Source organism: Heteronotia binoei, chromosome 10 (genome assembly GCF_032191835.1).
Source record: "Heteronotia binoei isolate CCM8104 ecotype False Entrance Well chromosome 10, APGP_CSIRO_Hbin_v1, whole genome shotgun sequence".
Classification (NCBI taxonomy): Eukaryota; Metazoa; Chordata; class Lepidosauria; order Squamata; family Gekkonidae; genus Heteronotia; species Heteronotia binoei.
Window position 1 is genome coordinate 31,038,860 of NC_083232.1, and position 18,618 is coordinate 31,057,477.

At 46.9% G+C, this 18,618-nt stretch overlaps 1 protein-coding gene across 1 annotated transcript; it reads right to left on the reverse strand.

The window, feature by feature from the left end:
- Positions 1–1,048: 1,048 nt before the first annotated feature.
- On the reverse strand, positions 1,049–11,346 carry BAMBI (BMP and activin membrane bound inhibitor). Its single transcript, XM_060248257.1, has 3 exons — positions 10,930–11,346; positions 3,803–4,090; positions 1,049–1,889 (listed from the first exon to the last, which is right to left on the reverse strand). Exons 1-3 carry the CDS (start codon positions 11,003–11,005, stop codon positions 1,471–1,473), a joined length of 783 nt encoding a protein of 260 aa, XP_060104240.1. The 5' UTR covers positions 11,006–11,346; the 3' UTR covers positions 1,049–1,470.
- Positions 11,347–18,618: the final 7,272 nt, after the last annotated feature.

Genomic DNA, 18,618 nt, shown 5'->3' on the forward strand with positions numbered 1-18,618 from the left:
GAAGCAGCTGTAGTTTGGATTCAGGGTCCTAGCAAGTTTGGGATCAAAATGTTTTGATCTCCAGTTAAACCAGTAGGGCAAATGTAGTGACAAGACTCCATACATATCACATGCTAACATATTGGTGTATCACGCCTATTTTTGGAAAGACTAGTACTTCTGCTGAACTGCCTCTCTTGGAAGAATGTTTCAAGAAGCACATTTATTTCTCACACCTCCTGTAAAGAATAAACTCTTACTACCCACAAGCATGCACCTTAAACGTTTGTAGGCTTTACCAATAGCTGATGCCAACTTTATTACTGTGTGGCCTTTCTATGTTGTAGCCAGGCTGTTTAGGGTCGAGAACCTAGCACCTCCAAGAATACAGAAGTCTGCCGTTCCTGTTGTCTTATTATCATGCCTAACTAAGGATTTATTGAACCGACTAGGTTATATGTTAACATTTGATGGCAAAATGAAGCAGTTGCAGCCTTGGCAGGAACAGAGACCACCTAGGACAGAAGGAAACTATTTAAGAACCTAAGAGAAGCATGTTGGATCAGGCCAATGGCCCATCCAGTCCAACACTCTGCGTCACATAAGAACGTAAGAGAAGCCATGATGGATCAGGCGAATGGCCCATCCAGTCCAACACTCTGTGTCACACAGTGGCCAAAAAAGCCCAGGCGACATCAGGAGGTCCATCAGTGGGGCCAGGACCCTTCCTCTCTGCACAGTTTAAGCAGTGAGATGTTAACTAAGGAAAGGAAAGATGCTCTGTATGTGTGTTTGGTAGTCAAGTTGCAGAAGCCGACTCACAGCAACCCCGTAAGAGTTTAAGGCAAAAGGCACAGAGGTGGTTTACCATTGCCTGCCTCTACCCAGCAACCCTGGACCTCCTTGGTGGTCTTCCATCCCAGCACTAACCAGGGCCAACACTGCTTAGCTTCCACGACTGGGCTAGTATGTGTTAACTTAGGTGGATAGTTAAGTTCCCATGATGCAGTACACACTAAAGGAAAGTAAAAGCAAGCCAGTGTTCCACACACACACACAAGCCCCAAAATCGGTTTCAGACAAAATATATTTTTTTAAAAAAAATCTTTACATCAGAACTTGCATACAGTTTAATAGTATAACTCAATTCCTGTTTCCCTACAGCTCAGACAACCCTGGTTAACAGTGTGTATAACTTCTCGTTTTTTGCTTTCATAATTTTAAAAGCAAACAATACATTTTGAGTGTATTTACTCTGTGCAAATAAGGTTAACTTTTGGAATCCTTCAGAAGACGCATCCAAGGTTCTCTCTGCAGAGGTCCTTTAGTTTCTTTTTTAAAAAATGATGATTAATGAGTGTAGGCTTTTCCACATATAAAGTGCTCCTGTCCAGCAGAACCCAAAGGCCTTTGAAAAGTTTTCCTAGTAAATTTAAAAACAAAAAATGTAAAATAGATATATATAGACAGAGATAAAAGCTGAAGGAGGGATCACACAAACTCCAGCTTTCCGTGTCCACCGTACATCCCCCAGTGGACGAGCGAAAGTATTTTGTCATTGCTGAGGTCCGTCTGTCTCATTTTGTCGCACGTCATGCAACAGTTCTCGTGACCCGTTACAGGCACCATGCATTCCAAGTCTAATTTTGCCATCTGTCCCTTTTTGGAAGGATGCCCGTGAAAGCTGTAGTGCAACCGGGAAAGCATTTGCTGCCGCTGGTCTTGCAGCCGTTTGTTTTCACTCCTGAGCATTCGCAGGGCCAGCATGATGAGGAGCACCAGGATGAGTCCGCCAGCGATGGGGACAGCGATGACGGCTGCCCTGAACCACAGTTCTTTGGAGGAGGTCAGCTCCTGAACCTTCGTGATGAGGTTCCTGCTGTTGTCATGCTGGTATTTGCTCCCTTGTCCTGCAAAACAATGAGAAATTAGGACAAACGAAAATGTCAAGTTCAGCATCACAGCCCCACCTAGAAACTTGTGCAGCCCGATGAAGAGTCAGTCTTAAGCAACTATAAGGCCTCAAGTGTGTTCTGCATCAGCGCATAACATTAAAAGCAGCACACTGTTTTCTTAATAGGTTATTTACAAAAATGTGATGTCAGACACCTGCCTGAGGTGGCTTACAAAATAATTAAAAAATATAAAAGATATTACTTATAATCCAGCTTTAAAAGCTCAAATCCAGCATTAAAACACCCACAAAAGCAGATGCATGCAGGTAGCCACGCTGGTCTGAAGCAGCAGAACAAAGTTTGAATCCAGTGGCACCTTTAAGAGCAACCAAGTTTTATTCAAGTATGAGCTTTTGTGTGCGTGTACTGTATCTGAAGAGGTCTGCATGCACATGAAAGCTTATACCTTGAATAAAACTTTTGTTAGTCTTAAAGGTGCTACTGGACTCAAAAAACAGGTTGCTTACCTGTAACTTATGATCTTTGAGTGGTCATCTGTGCAGTCACACACTGGGTTTTGGCACCTTCCTTTCTTACCTGCAAGGTCTGGCAAAGGCACCAAAACGTAGTGTGTGACCTGCACAGAGACCATGAAGATCTCTGTTCTACAGCAACAACAGATCACTGATAGTTTAAAGTAACAATTTACAAGGTAGTTTCTTAATTGTTTGTTTTCTTAGCTTATTGGACCCTTTTCAAATACTTTTTCATTAATTTCTCTACATGACTTATTAGGTATCCTGGTAAGGAAAAGCAGATCTGGCAACTAGTTCAGCACTAAGTTTAAAACTGTGGTGCGTCTAGATGCACAATCATACATGCATGATGATGAATGCATTCATAGTACTGCAGAGCTCCACTGTTGCGTTACTAGTTAATATCTATAGCAAGTGTGGCCAAACTTGCTTAATGTAAGAGCCACACAGAATAAACATCAGATGTTTGAAAGCCACAAGACATGTATGTCAGATATCTGGAGCTGGAAGGAAGAAAGGAAAGCAAATCAATAGGGGAGGGAGAGGTGGGAAAAAAGCAACTTTAACTTTAAATGCATTCTCCAAGCCGCCAACTAGCTTGGCTTGGAGAACTGCTTTAAAGAGACTTTAAATGCCTTCTCAATGCTGGCTGATGGGATATTGGGGGTTTCAAGAGCCACACCCTATGTGTGAAAGAGCCTCATGTGGCTCCTGAGCCACAGTTTGTCCACCCCTGATCTATAGGAACACTAGGCACACAATGCCTCTTCCAAAACAAACAAACACAAACAGAATAATCTTGCTGATTGCTAGCAGAAGTCACTTCTGCTATATAACAAAATATTAGCTCTGATATTATAGATAAAATAGGCCTATCCCATTCATTCAACTAAACGGAGGAGACCTGATCTGGAAAAGATTAAGGGGAGAAATGTAAACGGCCTCTCCAGTAACCTGCCCCAGGACATCAGAGGAATTGCAGCATCAAGTTTCAAGGCAGGTAAATTTCTGGCATCCATTAGGTATCTATGCTATGCAGTGGGAGAGTCTTGGCATAGACAATGCTAACAGCATCATTTTAAACTGAGGTTTGTTTTCTTTCATTAAAGCTTAAACGTCAACATTTCCCCCATCAAGATTACTTACAGCTACTTTTTACTCCCACTGCCACATAAACTGGTTTTCCTTGGCAAGATGCCAGGCTTGTGAAACTGGGCAGAGGGGGCAATTGTGTGTCTCACACTAATGTAGACAAAAATGCTACTTAAACAGAAGTAAGTCCAGCCCTCTCTCCAGTTGCATTTAAGACTGAAAATCACTAGCAGACATACAAGGCCTTGCTCACGGCATGCAAGCCCGGCTACACAGGAGTGCGGGAGAAGCTCTTCTTACCCAAAGGTTCTCCTCTGGACGGTGATAAAACATCATAAAGCCCTCTGTAATTGCACATGTCTTCATGACAACACTCCAACGTGGGTATGGTGGTACCAGAGTGGTTTTGTGCCTGGTTGGCTTGACAGATGTCCGGCTTGCTCGCAAGAAAGTCCAAGCAGCCATGAGTAAGTGGAGAATGGGTGTTCTGTGGATCAAGCAGTCTGGAGAAGCAAGCGTTGAGCTCAGATTTGCACATATAGCCTGTTGCAACACAGTGCGCGGCATCACAGTAGCATCGAATTTCACCTGCAACAAAAAAAGGAAAGGTCAGGCGTGTTAGCCCCCGCCCTGGGTTCTCAACCCCTTGCTTCTACGCAATTCAACTCCAAGAATTCAGATAGTGATCTCACTTTTTCCCCTCCAAAGCAGTTTACAAGCATCTCTTTCTTCCCCTCATACACTTTATCCTGGAAACAACAGCACTGGGGAGGGGGAAAGAGAGCACCACCAAGCTATAATGACAAAACCCGGTTCTACCAGATCCTAGTCTAACGCTGTAACCAACACATCAGGCTGGCCAGAGGTACCCAACAGTCATCAATGTTGTGGCAGCAACATCATGAATCCTCTGCATCACATCAAAACTTGCAAGGCCGAATGCCACCATGAATGTGCTGCTGGCAAAAGGTTCCTTGCCCTTTATGCTCCTTAAAATTATATCCTTTGGTCTCCAAAATCTCTTCCGAAGCACCTTGAAGAAAGGGCAGGATAAAAGTGTACCATAACCTATGCAAGGTGTTGGGGAGGGGTTGCAGCTCAGTGGAAGAGCCTCTGTTTTGCTTGCAGAAGGTACCAGGTTCAATCCCCAGCAAAAAAAGGATCTGGCAGTAGGTGATGTGAAAGACCTCTACTGGAGACCATGAAAAGCTTCTGCCAGTATGAGTAAATAATACTGACCTTGATGGACCAATGGTCTGATTCAGTAAAGGGCAGCTTAATATGTGTTCATGAGACACTCTCAAATCTAAATAGTATGGATCAAATAGTAAACAAGCTACATCAAGGCCAATGCATGGAGAAGCTGCTTTCCCAGTGCGGCGGGGACAGTAATGAGGCAAAGCCCCCCATTGTACAGAAATCAGACGACCAGCTGAGCAACTCTGTATTCCTCACATGGTTACAGGCTGCATGCCGAATACGGGGTTTTTCCCATGCAAAGGGTCAAACATCACGGCAGAAAGGTAGCCAGCAGTGACCATGATATCACTCCACCAAAGAACACTTCTACACAATGGAGGTAGCACCAGAAATCCTATGTACTTTGCTGGCAGTGATGCAGGTCACCATTGCCTACAAACTCAAAAAAAGTGCCACTGGACTCAAATTTTGTTCTGCAAATCTGCTGTTTAACGTAACAGATATTTATGGTATTTCCCCCAAACATCCTAATGTAACATAACACTGCCTCCATAAAATACCTCCATAAAAATAACCCTGCATTTTAAAAAGAGAGCCAGACTCACTTTAATTTTGCTGTGCGTAAATATTTAACCAGAATGGCAGAATTGTTTACTACCTTTGGGTTCAATGCCAATATTTAAGAGCTTTAGCCCACATATTATAAAATGATAAACTAAAACCATGTTCATTTTTTTTTTCAAAAGTCAGGAACGTGTTCTCTTTAAGCACTTCCTTTTGGGATCCATTTCAGCTAGCATCCTGACTCCAGCAGTAACCACACAGTGATATTTGCTGGAGCTCTCACACTGAAGACATGTTCTTCTTTTCCTTCTAACATCTGGTTTGACTGCCTCATCTTTGCAAAAAGGAGCTTCCTATGCAAAAGGTCTTCCAGTCTTCATCATGAAATAGGAACTGTGTCGTTTACAACTGGGGGAGAAGCTTCTTGCCAAAATCAACCTCTTTCAACCTAAATGAAAGTTCATCAAGAAGGGAGGGGCAAGAGCTACCCTGAAACCTCCTCCCCTTGCCCCCCCCATGCAATTCATCATGTGGTCAAGAAGGGTAAACGTTTAGACTGAAAATTCTCCAGTTTGTATGAAATAAAAACGCACAGGAAACCTCAAAAATTTCTGAAGGAAGTGCTTTTAAAAAGTGCTTCATAAAAAATTCTGCATTCTCATTTTACTACAGGCCTTTTCTAGCTGCTTCAGCTTGAATCTGCTGAATCAGTTCAGAGCACCAAAAGGAAACTGGATTCTTCTCCGCTTCCAGAAACTAGCATTGCAGATTAGTGTACTTCTAACCACAGTACTTGGGAACTTTTAGTACAAACTTGCTTAACGTGAGAGCCACATAGAATAAATGTCAGATGTTTGAGAGACGCAAGGAAGGAAGGGAGGGTGGAAATAGGTGGGGGGAGAGGGAGGGAAAGGTAGAAAAAAAGCAACTTTAACTTTAAATGCATTCTCCAAGCCACTGGCTGGCTTGGAGAAGTGATTTAAAGAGAGCAAAGTCTTCTCCAAGCTGGCCAGCATGGTGGTGGGGGCTTCAAGAGCCACACAATATGTGTGAAAGAGCCACATGTGGCTCCCAAGCCACAGTTTGGCCATCTCTGCTTAAGTACCACAGTAGTTGGGTGCCCCCCCCCCCAGAATTTCAGCCTCAAGACATTTGTCATTACTGTTCCAAAAACAAGCTCTCAGCAACAAGTCCCCATGGTAAATCAACATTTCTTAGACCCCAGAATTAAATAGGTGCCTAGAGATGTTTTTATGGCATATTAGCATCTAGGCTATATTGTGTCACATACAAGAGATGATCATTCAACCAACCTCTGCTTAGGAGGTGGACTGCAAAAACAAAAACAATTCTAAGGGAGAAGCCCTTTCAGAATAGTCTTAAATTCATGTTTCAGTATAATGCTATTGGGGTTTCTGCATTGTAAAACTTCTGCTTCTCTTTTTATAAACTGCTTAATCAAAGCCAAATGATGCAGTGCCCTGTACTTGTGACGGGCAAAAAACAGAGAGAGAGACTCATGTAAGCAAGAGTTGAAACCCATGAAGAATTCATGAAGTTCAAAAACTTAGTAAGCACTGAAAGAACTAGTTAGTTTGAAAGGAAGCATTCCAATGCACTCTGTCCCTGAAATATTTCACCAAATAATAAAAACCTGACATTTCATTTACAGCCAGTTGCTTATAAAGTTTTCTGCCAATGAGAATATTCTGCGTAATTTTTAAAAAACATTGTTAAAAGGTCATGCTGACAAGTTAGTTCAACCTATTCCATGTCTCATTCTGTATGTCTACATATCTCCTTCTGGATTTGGTATCAAGAAAATCCAAACCATTCATTTCTAAGAAACCTCTCCTCTCAAAATATGTCCTTCCCTAATTCACATCTCAGGGGGTTCCCAACAGCCTTTTCCTAAAAGAGCTTAGTTTCACAGCAAACGCTGGTCTAACAAGTCAGTTCCAACATCTGAACACCTTATGCTCATGCAATAAAGGTATGGACAAGTTACAAACAAACAAAAGACACTGAACGAAGTTCCACAAACTAGTATTCCTTCCTTTTTTTCACCTGGGCCTAACCTAGTAACAAGCAGAGGAAGCAGAAATACTGAAACTTTGTTTTTGATTTAATAGTTTATAGGCCTCTGTTTAAAATTCTATCTTTTCCTGACCCAAGACAGTCTTATAAACAAAACATGACAGGCTAGTCATCGGGTTATTACAACTCCATTTTAATTAGAGCCACATTTTTCTCCCCCCTCTCGAGGAACAGAATGGAGTTCTTGTACTATGTTTTTTAAGTACAAGTTTTATTTCTATCAATTCATAAAGTTTCTTCCTGAGCTATGCAAAAGGCCAAAGAGGGTATTTGGTATTTTCAAACACTGAACAATGCCCTTTCTGTTCCCCTCCTCTTTCTTGTTACTGTATGTAGCTATTAAAAAAAGAAAGAAAAGTCTGCTTTTAGTCAAGGTGACTACAGGAGAGACTGCAGGCTTCCCTTAAAGCTTTTGAAGTCGACAGCAGCCAGAAGTCTGTGATCCCCTAATTATATCATTATCAGGCGCATAGTTTCAGTATCTGCAACTGCACATTATTCTCTGTCACTCGTTTTTTCTGTCCAGCTTTGATGGGCCAGAAGACTCCCCTCAGCTTGCTTCAAGGGCTGTTATTTGGGGTTAATTACACCCTTCCTTCCAAAATAAATAAATACTGTAGCACATCAGCACTGTGCTAGCTTATCCTTTAACCTCCTCTCCACAAAATGTGGCAATTACAGAGAGAGACATTGACTTTCCTCTCCCTACTTTTTTTTAAAAAGTACTTGCATTTTTTCAATGGCAAAAAATAAAAAATTAGCCAACCCAGGCTATGAGTGCAACCTTAAACAGAGTTTTGCAGTGCAACTGTGCTAAGGATTGAAATGTTTGTGATTATTAACTACCTTCCCCAAAAGTTCTTGAAATGCTGACGAATATCCAAAGTTTTATTCATAATGTAACCTTTAACTTTGTCAGAAGATGAAATGGGGTACAGTCAGCATTGCTACATATAGCTGGTGGATGTAGCCCTGCTCACTGTACCCCCATTTCATTGTCTGACAAAGTGTGCATGCACATAAAAGCCTACATTCTGAATAAAACGATGTTGGTCTTAAAGGTGCCACTGAACTCAGATTTTTTTCTACTGCTTCAAACCAACATGGCTGCCCACCACTGGATCTTCATACCCAATACGAGAAAAGAGTAGGAGTCCAGAAGCAGCTTAAAGACGAACAAAATGTATTGTAGGGGGTATGAGCTTCCCTGAGTCTTCAGGGGTATCTGAAGAAGTGATCAGCGGCTCATGAAAGCTCATCCCGCCCCAGCCGCAGAACTGTCGGTCTTTAAGGTACTACTGGACTCTTGCTCTTTTCTACTGTTACCAACAGACTAACACAGCTACCCATCTTGATCTATACCCAATACTAGTTTGGTGTGCATCATGCTAGTATTTGGGAGGCCCAAACCCTTAGCTGGGAAGCTCAGTGGGTGACCTTCAGCCAGTCACTTTCTCTCTCAGCAGAACTATCTCATAGGGATTGTTGCAAGGATAAAAGGAAGTCTGGGAGAAAGATGGCTCTACGTTCCTGGGATTAAAATGTACTAAATAAATAAACCCTTTTGTGGTGGGGGGGGAGGGTTACCCACTTCACAAAACTGTTGTGAAAAGCACAGCCAGTTCCTCTGCAGAAATGGTGGGTTTGAACTCTGAAACGTCTCATTCCATCCGCTTGCATTGTGCCTTTCACAACCACCCTGTGAGGTGGGCCCTTTTTGGATCACAGCCTCAAGAAGTACAAAGCTCGAGCCCAGTGACCCTAAAGACCAAGAACGTTTTATTCAAGGTACCTCAGGAAGGTGAGTCCCTCCGAAGCTAAGGCACCGCGTTTCTGTAGCGTTGGGAAGGCGCTGAAGTGTGATTCATTTGCCCTGGCGGCTCCCTCGGCTGCCCTGGAAGGAAGGAGGGCACTGAGGCGCCTTGGGTGGAACCCAGACTCTTCCCAGTTCAGCCTCAGCCACAGGCCTACCTTGCTCGGGCAGCTTTGCGGGGAGGGGAAGGGAGAAGCTGCTGGGCGTGTGTGTGAGTGGAGACTGGAGGGAGGGCCCCGGCTGGAAGCCTTCAGGAGTTCATTCACGAGAGCCTAACCAAAACATTTTGACAACCGCTTGCCCCCTCGGGCCTGCCTTCCCTCCCCTCCTCGCAGCAGGGCCAGGCCCTGGCCGGCGACGCAGGGGGCGGGGAGCGCAGCGCGGGGAAGGAAACCCAAGCAGCGCCACTTCCAAGAACAGGCGAGCTTGTTCTGGCCTGCGAGGCTCGGCCCAGGAGGAAACCTGACACGCTCACAAAGCCTTGGCAGAGCGCTTCAAAGGCGGCAGCGCGGGGCCCGCCGCACCGAGCCTCGCCAGCCAGCCAGCCCGGGGAGGCGGAGGAGGGAGAGGAAAGCCCCAGCTCGGGCCACGGTGGGGAGAAAGGAGCAGCCGTCAGCTGCCCCAGAGACGCGGCCTGCCGCAGCAGCTGCGCTCCTTCTGCGAGCTGCTGAGGCCGCGGCCCCCTAGTATGGCGGGAGAAATGGTCGCGAAGGGAACTCTCTGCCAGCCCCGCCACCAGCGCCACTTTAGCCCGCCGCTTCAAAGGCCGAGAGAGGCCTCGTGCTGCACGCGGAGCCGCTTCCCTCCATTGGACCTCGCCATCCTCGACACGTGTCTCCTCGGGCAGACACTCAGCTTCAATACGGATGTTGACCTGGGCAGCGCCGGCCTTGTGTGTGTGCCACGCACGCCTTCCCTTCCCCGAGCCTATAAGGGAATGGCTCGAAGGAAGCCTGGGTGGGCAAAACGCACGAGCTGAAAACGGCAACCCGGACGTTGGAACGTCCTTTGCACGCTGCCCTCAAGCCCCGCCACGCATGGCCAGCTACGGGCCCCGTCCAGAATTCCCACAGATCTTGCAAGGAGCTCCCGTTCACCGTCCCTTCCCCACGCCTGTCTGCGTGTGCCCGCCCCACCTCGTGTCTACCCTCGGGGGCCAGCCCTACAGGAGCAAGACGGCGGGACTCAACGTTCTCCCCAAGTCGCCTTTTTTAGCAGTCTCTCAACACAGACCTCCAGCCTACTGTACCGCCCTGCAAAACAAAAGCACAGCGCCCTTCTTCGCCTTTCTATTTCCAGCCGTTCTTTGCATCCAGCAGGGGATGTGCAACCCGTTGGGATCAAGCTCGACGCCGGTCGGAGCAGTTCGCTGCCCCCAAGCTGCATGGACGAGCTACCCAAATGACCCCAACTGGATTCACTGACCGAGTGTTCAACGGAGCTTGCATTGCACCCTTTGCCGGTCCGACAGGGAGGAAACCTAACTGGGTTTCCGAGCCCGGCGGGGGCTGCATGCGCCGTCGCTTTCGGCGGGACCGAAGGACACACCTTCGTCCTCCCTCGGAGAGCCTGTCAAAACTACCACGGCCCTCTACTGCCCCTCCACGTCTGCCCGTCGCGAAGACACCCGGGCGCGTCTCCGCCAGTCCCCCGCCGCCCGGCCCTCCCGATCTAATCTCTAGCTCCGGCACAAAGTCTCCCTGCCCCGCCGCGGAGGAGCGGCGCCGGCGCCTCCCCGAGTCCCGGCGCTCACCTTTCGTCAGCAGGATGGCCATGGCGCACAGCTCCAGTTGCAGCCAGATGAAGAGGAAGCTAGAGTGGCGATCCATTGACCTCCTCCCCGCCGCCGCAGCCGGACGCTCCGACCTCCCCTCCCTCCAGGGCTCGCCTTCACCCGGCCACGCTGCGAAGAAGCGCCGCCACCGGACAGCGCATGGACTCCGGCGAGAACCGCAGCCGGGCTGAACTCGGGCGAGCTGAAGGCTGCCCTCCCTGGGCAGCTGTCCCGGCCAAGGGGTCTTGGAGGAAGCCGCTCACACGGGAGGCGAGCCTTGCTCCAGCTGCAGCCACATCTGGGGGCTCTGGAAGTCTTTGCGGCTGGACACGGGGAGGCTTGCAAGGCAGCGCACGGGAGACACCAACGCCACTCTTGGCTCTCCGCTCTCGCTCTGTAAATAACGCCTCCGCCCCACAGCCTGACCCTCCTCACTCCGCCCCCCGCTCCGCCCTTCTCTCCCTCCAGGCTCCCTTTCATAGGCGGCGCCGACGTGTCACTCAAAGCAGCAGGAGCTGGCAGCGGGCAGGGGCGGAGAGGATGTGTCACGCCGCGTTGTCGTCCCCACTTTCTCCCGGGCTTCAACGTGGTAATTAGTCGGGCAAACACGAGAAATGCCGTTCAGTTGCTCAATTAACTGCTCGGGGAGCTGGGAGGGCCGCGTCTTCCTTAAGCCTTTTTTTCCAAAGCCACCTATTATTGGAGGGGAAAACAGAAATCTCACCACTAACTTTCTTGTGAGGTGCAGGAAAGATCAAGAGCACCTGGGAGATGGGGGAACAGGAAAGCGACGATTCTCATATCTGATCGCTTAAGGTTTTAGAATGGGATTGGCTATTATGAAAGCTCATTCAAGCCAACGACAGGGTCTTGGAAGTTGCCATTCCAAGTATACAAAAACAAAAAACGCGGGGGTCGGGGGAGAGGAAAACTTCAGACCCGCTGCAATTTTCTTTCCCGGAGGTGAAACAGAAGCATTCCTCCCCAGCCCGTCTCTCCTTTGTGTATTTTTCCCCCAGTGATCAATAAAGCCTAGTCAGGCGGACGGTTTGACCAGAAGGAGTCTGGCTGCTGTTTGGGATATAGATGCGCTGGGAGTAGCCGGCAGAAGACGTTTAGTGAAAATTAGCAAATGCAAAAGCACCCAGGCGCCAGCGAGACGACACAGACAGACACTGACACTCAATTATCCCCCAAACAAACCCAGGCAAACACACAGGCCCGGCCTGATCAATATCAGCCCCAAAGCGATCTCCTTTCTGAGTTGCTAATTCATTTATTAGGGCACTTTCTCAACTAGGATGCAGGCAGGACTTCTTTCTTTCTTTCTTTCTTTCTTTCTTTCTATTTTTGAAAAAAGTGCATGCAACTACATTTATTGGGAAGTTCCGTTCAGCAATATCTGAGATGAATGCCAGGCTATTAAAAGGCAGATTTGCAGTTTCAGTACCATGGTGCAGGTGCTAAAAGCAAACAATAAATCCAGACTTTTAAAGACACATTCTCTTGGGTTTAAAACCTGCATGCCTACTCCACAGTAAATCCCATGGCATTCAGTCGGTCTTATTCCTGCAAAGTATGCATAGGATCACAGACTTATACTGCAATCGTAAGCATGCATATCATTGTATTCAAAGACTTCTAGAGTCAACCCAGCTGGATTTGGAACTGCAACAGTCAAAGAGTCAACAGAGTCTGGTGCTGCCTCAAAAATTAGCACGTTGATTGTTTTACAAGGTTTGTGATCCTGATCTCAGTTTGACAGATGCAACAGAACTAGGGAGATGTAGAGGTTAGAACATTGGACTAAACTCTCTGGTGACCCAGGTTCGAATCCCCACTCTGCCATGGAATCTTGCTGAGTAGCCTTGGACCAGTCACATACTCTCCACCTACTCTACCTCATGGGGTTGGTGGGAGGGAAAAACGGAGGAGAGAACAATGCAAGCCGCTTTGGGTCCCCCTTGGGAGAAAGTTGGGGTATAAATGAAGTAAATCAATAAGCAGTTTCCAAGATCACTACAGGTCATCTTGACTAACCCTTGTTCATACATGAAGTATATCCAGCAAGAAGCTCAAAGTGCTTTTCTGCAAAATCCTGGAAGAAAAAGATGCCCCAACTTTCCAAGGAGGCTTTTTACACCATAGAGTAATTCCCAAGCATATAAGGCAATGGTATGATCCTTCTGCCAAATGCATAAAAGACCTTTGCATGTCATAGCTGATGGGACAGATCCATGCCCTCCTGGCTACAGAGGCACACGGATTCACCAGTGCTGAGTTGCGCTCCAGCATCTACACCAGTGGACAAGGAAACTTTAGAACAGCGGTTCAAACATTTCTGCTGGGCATGAAATGGCAGATTATCCTTGTCCTGGAATGAACAGACAACTGCTTTGCCTCTTGCCTTGAAAACCCCACAAGGTCACCATAAATTCACTGTGAGTTGATGGCAAATTTAAAAAGTTAGCTATTTATTTATTTGCCATTTTTCTCCCCAGTGGGAAGCTTGTACCTTCCTTTTATCCTCGCAACAACCTTGTGAAGTGGGTTAGGCTGAGAGAGGGGGGACCAAGGTGACCCAAGAAGCTCCCACAGCAGAGTGGGCATTCGAACCCAGGTCTAGCAAGCACTAGTCTGATAGTTGCTGACTGTCAAATGATAAAGGCACACATCTGTTTTGCATTTCAGGGTGGGTTTTTGGACCTGTATTTGCCATGTTACTTTAAGTATCGTGTTGTTTTAAAAAGTCAATAAATTGCTTTTCAAATATGCTGCAACATGTACCTATTGTAACAATCCCAGAAGAGTTGCTGTGTTAATGTATTGCAGAGGGGAGAAATGAAACAAGCGTCTTCTAGTGGCACCTTAAAGGCTATGAGTTTCTCTGCTAGCTTTTGTGGAGCTGAACTTGCTTCAGAAGAAACAACATGGTTCTACTCCACAAAAGCTTATGCCAGAATAGAATCTTTGCAGCCTTCAAGGTGCATCAGGAATCTTTTATATTAAGTGCATTGGTTTGGTTTGAGAGCTCCCTTTCTCTCTCTCTCTCTTTCTCTCTCTCATTCTTTCTCTCTTTCATTATTTGTAGTTGTTATTAGGGTTAGATGGTGGCTGGAGATCTCCTGACATTACAGTTGGTCTCTAGATGGCAGAGATCAGTTCCCCTGGAGCAAATGGCCGCTTTGGAAAATGGGCTGTGTGGCATTGAACCTGGGTGAGATCCCCCACCCTCCCCAGGCTCCATCCCCTCAAATCTCCAGGTCTTCCCCAAGCCAGTTATGTAGGTGTGACTATATCTAAGACCAGGGGTCCTTTTGTAGAAAAATAGGTGGTGGAACTCATTAGCATAACGTATTAGCGTATGCCCCCCCCCAAAGCCAAAAGCAACCTGATGCAAGAAAGGAGAGCCCAGGGTGACCGAGACCAGGCAGCCCAAGCAGGCCTCACTCACCTGGAGCTCTCCTTGGCCGCCTCCCCCCTGGTCAAAAGGCCAGCAATCCACCTGCCACCCAGAATTGCATAAGAAGTGGAGAAAAGGTGATGTGGGCTTCTTCAGGGGTTAATGAGGGCTGTTGGGGGTGTGGCAAAGCCCCTGGTGGCTGGCTGGCTGGCTGCTCTCCTAATCCACAGATTGTTACGCAGCTGCACCATTCAATGGACAAGGTAGGTGGGGGGGGGGAGGGGGCATCAGAAAGGTTCAGGAGCTGTGCACCTGTGAGCTGCTGCTGAACTCAAGGTCTGTCTAAGACTAGCCCCTGCAACTTGTCTGAGAAGAATCTTGCCCTGCCTGGAATTTGAAATGATCCCTCTGAACAAGACCACCCATTTTTATGGGGAGGGGGGAAGAAAACAGCACAAATTACTGACACTCCCAGTTCAGTAGGGAGAAGCAGAATAGTGACTATGCTGGAGCCAACAATTCTGCTGTCCTCAAGGCAGAAATGAGCTTCTGTTTTTGAGGCAAAACATGGAAAGAAACTGTTTGCGAAAAAAGAAAGAAAATAGGAGGGCAGAAGGCAAAGGCCCACACAAAGAATTCTAAAGACATGTTCTGCAGTCCAAAGGAATGTGAGATAATAGCTGCATGGCTGATGCCTGAGGCCTCTGATGTGTCTGTTACAACTGTGAAGAGAGCAGCATACAAACTTCGCTTGTAATGACTTTGTGGCCTAGAGCAAACCAAGCCTGCTCGCCTGCCCCCACCACCCGCCTTCTGTCCAGCAAACAAACCCAAAGCAGCAACAGCAGCAGCAAATGCCTAAAGAAACCCAGGAAATTTGGGGCTGAAATAAGGTACCAGAAGAGCCCCGTAGCGCAGTGTTAAAGCCGCAGTACTGCAGTCCTAAACTCTGCTCACGACCTGAGTTCGATGCCCGGTGGAAGCTGGGTTTTCAATAAGCCGGCTCGAGGTTGACTCAGCCTTCTCTCCTTCCGAGGTTGGTAAAATGAGTACCCAGCTTGCTGGGGGGAAAGTGTAGATAACTGGGGAAGGCAATGGCAACCCACCCCGTATAAAGTCTGCCTGAAAACGCTGTGAAAGCAACGTCACCCCAGAGTCGGAAATGACTGGTGCTTGCAAAGGGGACCTTTCCTTTCCTAGGTACCAGAAGACGCTTTTTTGTTTTGACTTGAAGGAAGTCTCTCAGAGGTCTTCCAGGTTAAACAAAGTAGTTGTCTGACCCTACAGTTCTCTCCGTACCTCAAACAAGAATGCAGTAGAGAGGGTTGCCAAGTCTGGGTTGGGAAATTCCTGGAGATTTGGGGGCATGGAGCCTGGGGAGTGAAGGATTTGGGGAGGGGAGAGATTTAAGTGGGGCACAGAGGCTTTGCTCCAAGGCAGCCATTTTCTCCAGGGGAGCTGATCTGTGTTGCCTGGAGAGCAACTGTAATAGTGGGAGATCTCCAGGCACCCTAACTCTCCTTCAGCATTTAGGCACATATTTTAACCCTGGAATTCACAGTGGGTGGGAAGGAGAAGGTTTGTTTTTGAAATCAAGAAAAGCAAATAAAATGAAAATTAAACTATATCAGTGACTCATTTGCATGGCTTTCTGGGTCAGCGGTGCTAACAATAAAGTAAATAAATATGGTCCCTCTTAAATAGGGGGGAAAAGGCAAAACATAGGCAAAAAAGGAGTCTTGTGATATCTTAAAGGTATTTGTTGTAGCATGAACTTTCACAGATCTGATGCTACTTTGACAGAAACATATTATATAGTTCCCAGGAAGCAAGATTGTTATATAGAGAGGAAAAATAACAGTGGAATTTTAAAGCTTTGTGACATTTCTATGCAAACTTCATAACTCAAAAGTACAGCGATGAACACAACTGTCACTCAGGGGCTGCAGTCACACACACTGAAGGGTAGGATATAAATTCAATCTCCTCCTCTCCTCCTCCTCTTCATCAAACACACTTGCCACGCCACTTTAGAAAGGGATTGGAAGACAGTGGACCAAAGTGGCCCGACTCGCAAAGGGGACTGCTAGCAATGTTCCAGTGCCACAGCCCCCCTCCCCTGCATTTCCTCAGTTTAAAGGCAGTCCCCTGTGCAAGCACCAGTCGTTTCCGACTCTGGGGTGACATTGCTTTCACAATGTTTTCATGGCAGACTTTTTATGGGGTGGTTTGCCATTGCCTTCCCCAGTCATCTACAATTTCCCCCCAGCAAGCTGGGTACTCACTTTACCAACCTTGGAAGGATGGAAGGCTGAGTCGACCTCAAGCTGGCTACCTGAACCCAGCTTCCGCCGGGATCGAACTCAGGTTGTGAGCAGAGCTTGGACTGCAGTACTGCAGCTTTACCACTCTGTGCCACAGGGCTCCTTTTTCTCAGTTTACCATTATTTAAAATGTAGTGTTGGAAGAGAGTTTTGCAGATACTGTGGACCCTCCAAAAAAGACAAATAAATGAGTTCTAGATCAAATCAAGCCTGAACTCTCCCTAGAAGCTAAAATAACTAAACTGAAGTTGGTGTATTGTGGTCTCGTTAGAAGACAAAGAGTCCCTGGAAAAGACAATGATGCTAGGAAATGTTGAAGGCAGCAGGGAAAGACCCAACACAAGATGGATTGACTCTGTAAAGGAGGCCAAAGCCCTCGGCTTGTAGAACCTGAGCAAAGCTGTTAAGGATAGGATAGGATATTTTGCAGGTCATTCATTCATTGGGTCACCATAAGTTGGAAGCCACTCAAAGGTGCTCACACCCAGAGAGACAGAAAGAGAGACTACTCCCACTATTCCCAGTAATTCTGCTTATACATGTTTTATTCTTCCTGACAAGCGAAAGGGCTAACTTTCGCTGCAGAATGTGCACCTTCTGTACTGTTCACCTTCACTCGCCGGATTATTATTGCCACACCGCCTAGGAGAAAATTGCATTCCTGCCAATGCAAATACAGCATTTCCCCTCTTTATGATGCCTCCTGTTCCCATTGCAACACGCAGCTCAGATTTTATCAGCCTGCAATGATTATTGCTATTGTATCTCTCTGATTCAAATTAGCCTGTAAAAGCAATCACTCAGCAAACTGTATCCTTTCCATTCTCCGCCCTGAAATGATTTTCTGTCTATATAGATTGGGGGTGGGGAATTGGGGGGGAATCTAGGAAACGCTTCAAGAATCACCAAGGCAACATTTGTTGAATGTATCTTTTACTGCCTCAGGCAGTTTTGCCCTGGTTCAAACTAATCCTCATTGAGAACTGTCAGTGTTCCACAGAAAGGGCTGGCATTTAAAGACACAGGGCTGCCAACTCCAGGTTGGGAAGTTCCTGGAGATTTGGAGGTGGAGCCTGGGGAGGGTGGGATTTGGGGTAGGGAGGGGGGGACTTCAGCAGGGGTCTAAGGCCACAGAGTCCACCATTTAAAGCAGCTATTTTCTCCAGAAATGGCTCTTTCACACATATTGTGTGGCTCTCAAAGCCCTCAACTGCCCCTTTGGCTGGCTTGGAGAATGCATTTAAAGTTGCTTTCTTTCCACCTCCACCTCCCTCCCCATCTCCTTCTTTCCTTCCTTCCTTCCTTGCAGCTCTCAAACATTTTTGTGTTCATGTCTGGCAGCTCTCAAACATCTGACGTTTATTCTATGTGGCTCTTATGTTAAGCAAGTTTGGCCACACCTGGTCTAGAAAAAACTCGGCAAGTAACTCGCTGCCCAATCTGATGTGATGTAAAAAGACCCTAGCATTTGCTTGGCTTGAAGACAAATCCACGTTCAATCCCTGGGGTCTGCAGTTAAAAGGATCTGGCAGAAGGCAATGTAAAAGACAGCTATATAAGATCTGAGAGCAGCACTGCCAGCCTGAGTAGACAATCATGACATCGATGGACCCCTGGTCTTTCTCAGTATAAGGCAGTTTTGTGTGTGTTCATGTGACTAGAGTTAACTCTGCACAGGATCGAACGGCCTCGTGGGCTTTCACCAGTCAGAAAGGTAACAGAATCTTATTGCTCTGGGAATGCAAAATTCTAAAAAAATTGCAGCCAGGAAGAGAAACAGTTGAACACGTCCACTCCCTGTTCAATATCCCTGATTGGCATGATGTGTCACTGCATGTGCTCTGGACGAGGTATTGAAAACACCCAAAGCCACCAGAGTTCGTGTCTCTGTCCAGCCAGTAGGGAAGACGTATCTGCATTTCCCCTTCCCAAGAAGTGCTG

Excerpts from the sequence above, each read along its gene's own strand:
- BAMBI (XM_060248257.1), bottom strand. The coding sequence starts at position 11,005 with ATGGATCGCCACTCTAGCTTCCTCTTCATCTGGCTGCAACTGGAGCTG. Across the intron at positions 4,091-10,929 it reads GGCCATCCTGCTGACGAAAG|GTGAAATTCGATGCTACTGT; the intron begins GTGAGCGCCGGG and ends TTTTTGTTGCAG. Across the intron at positions 1,890-3,802 it reads GTCCAGAGGAGAACCTTTGG|GACAAGGGAGCAAATACCAG; the intron begins GTAAGAAGAGCT and ends ATTGTTTTGCAG.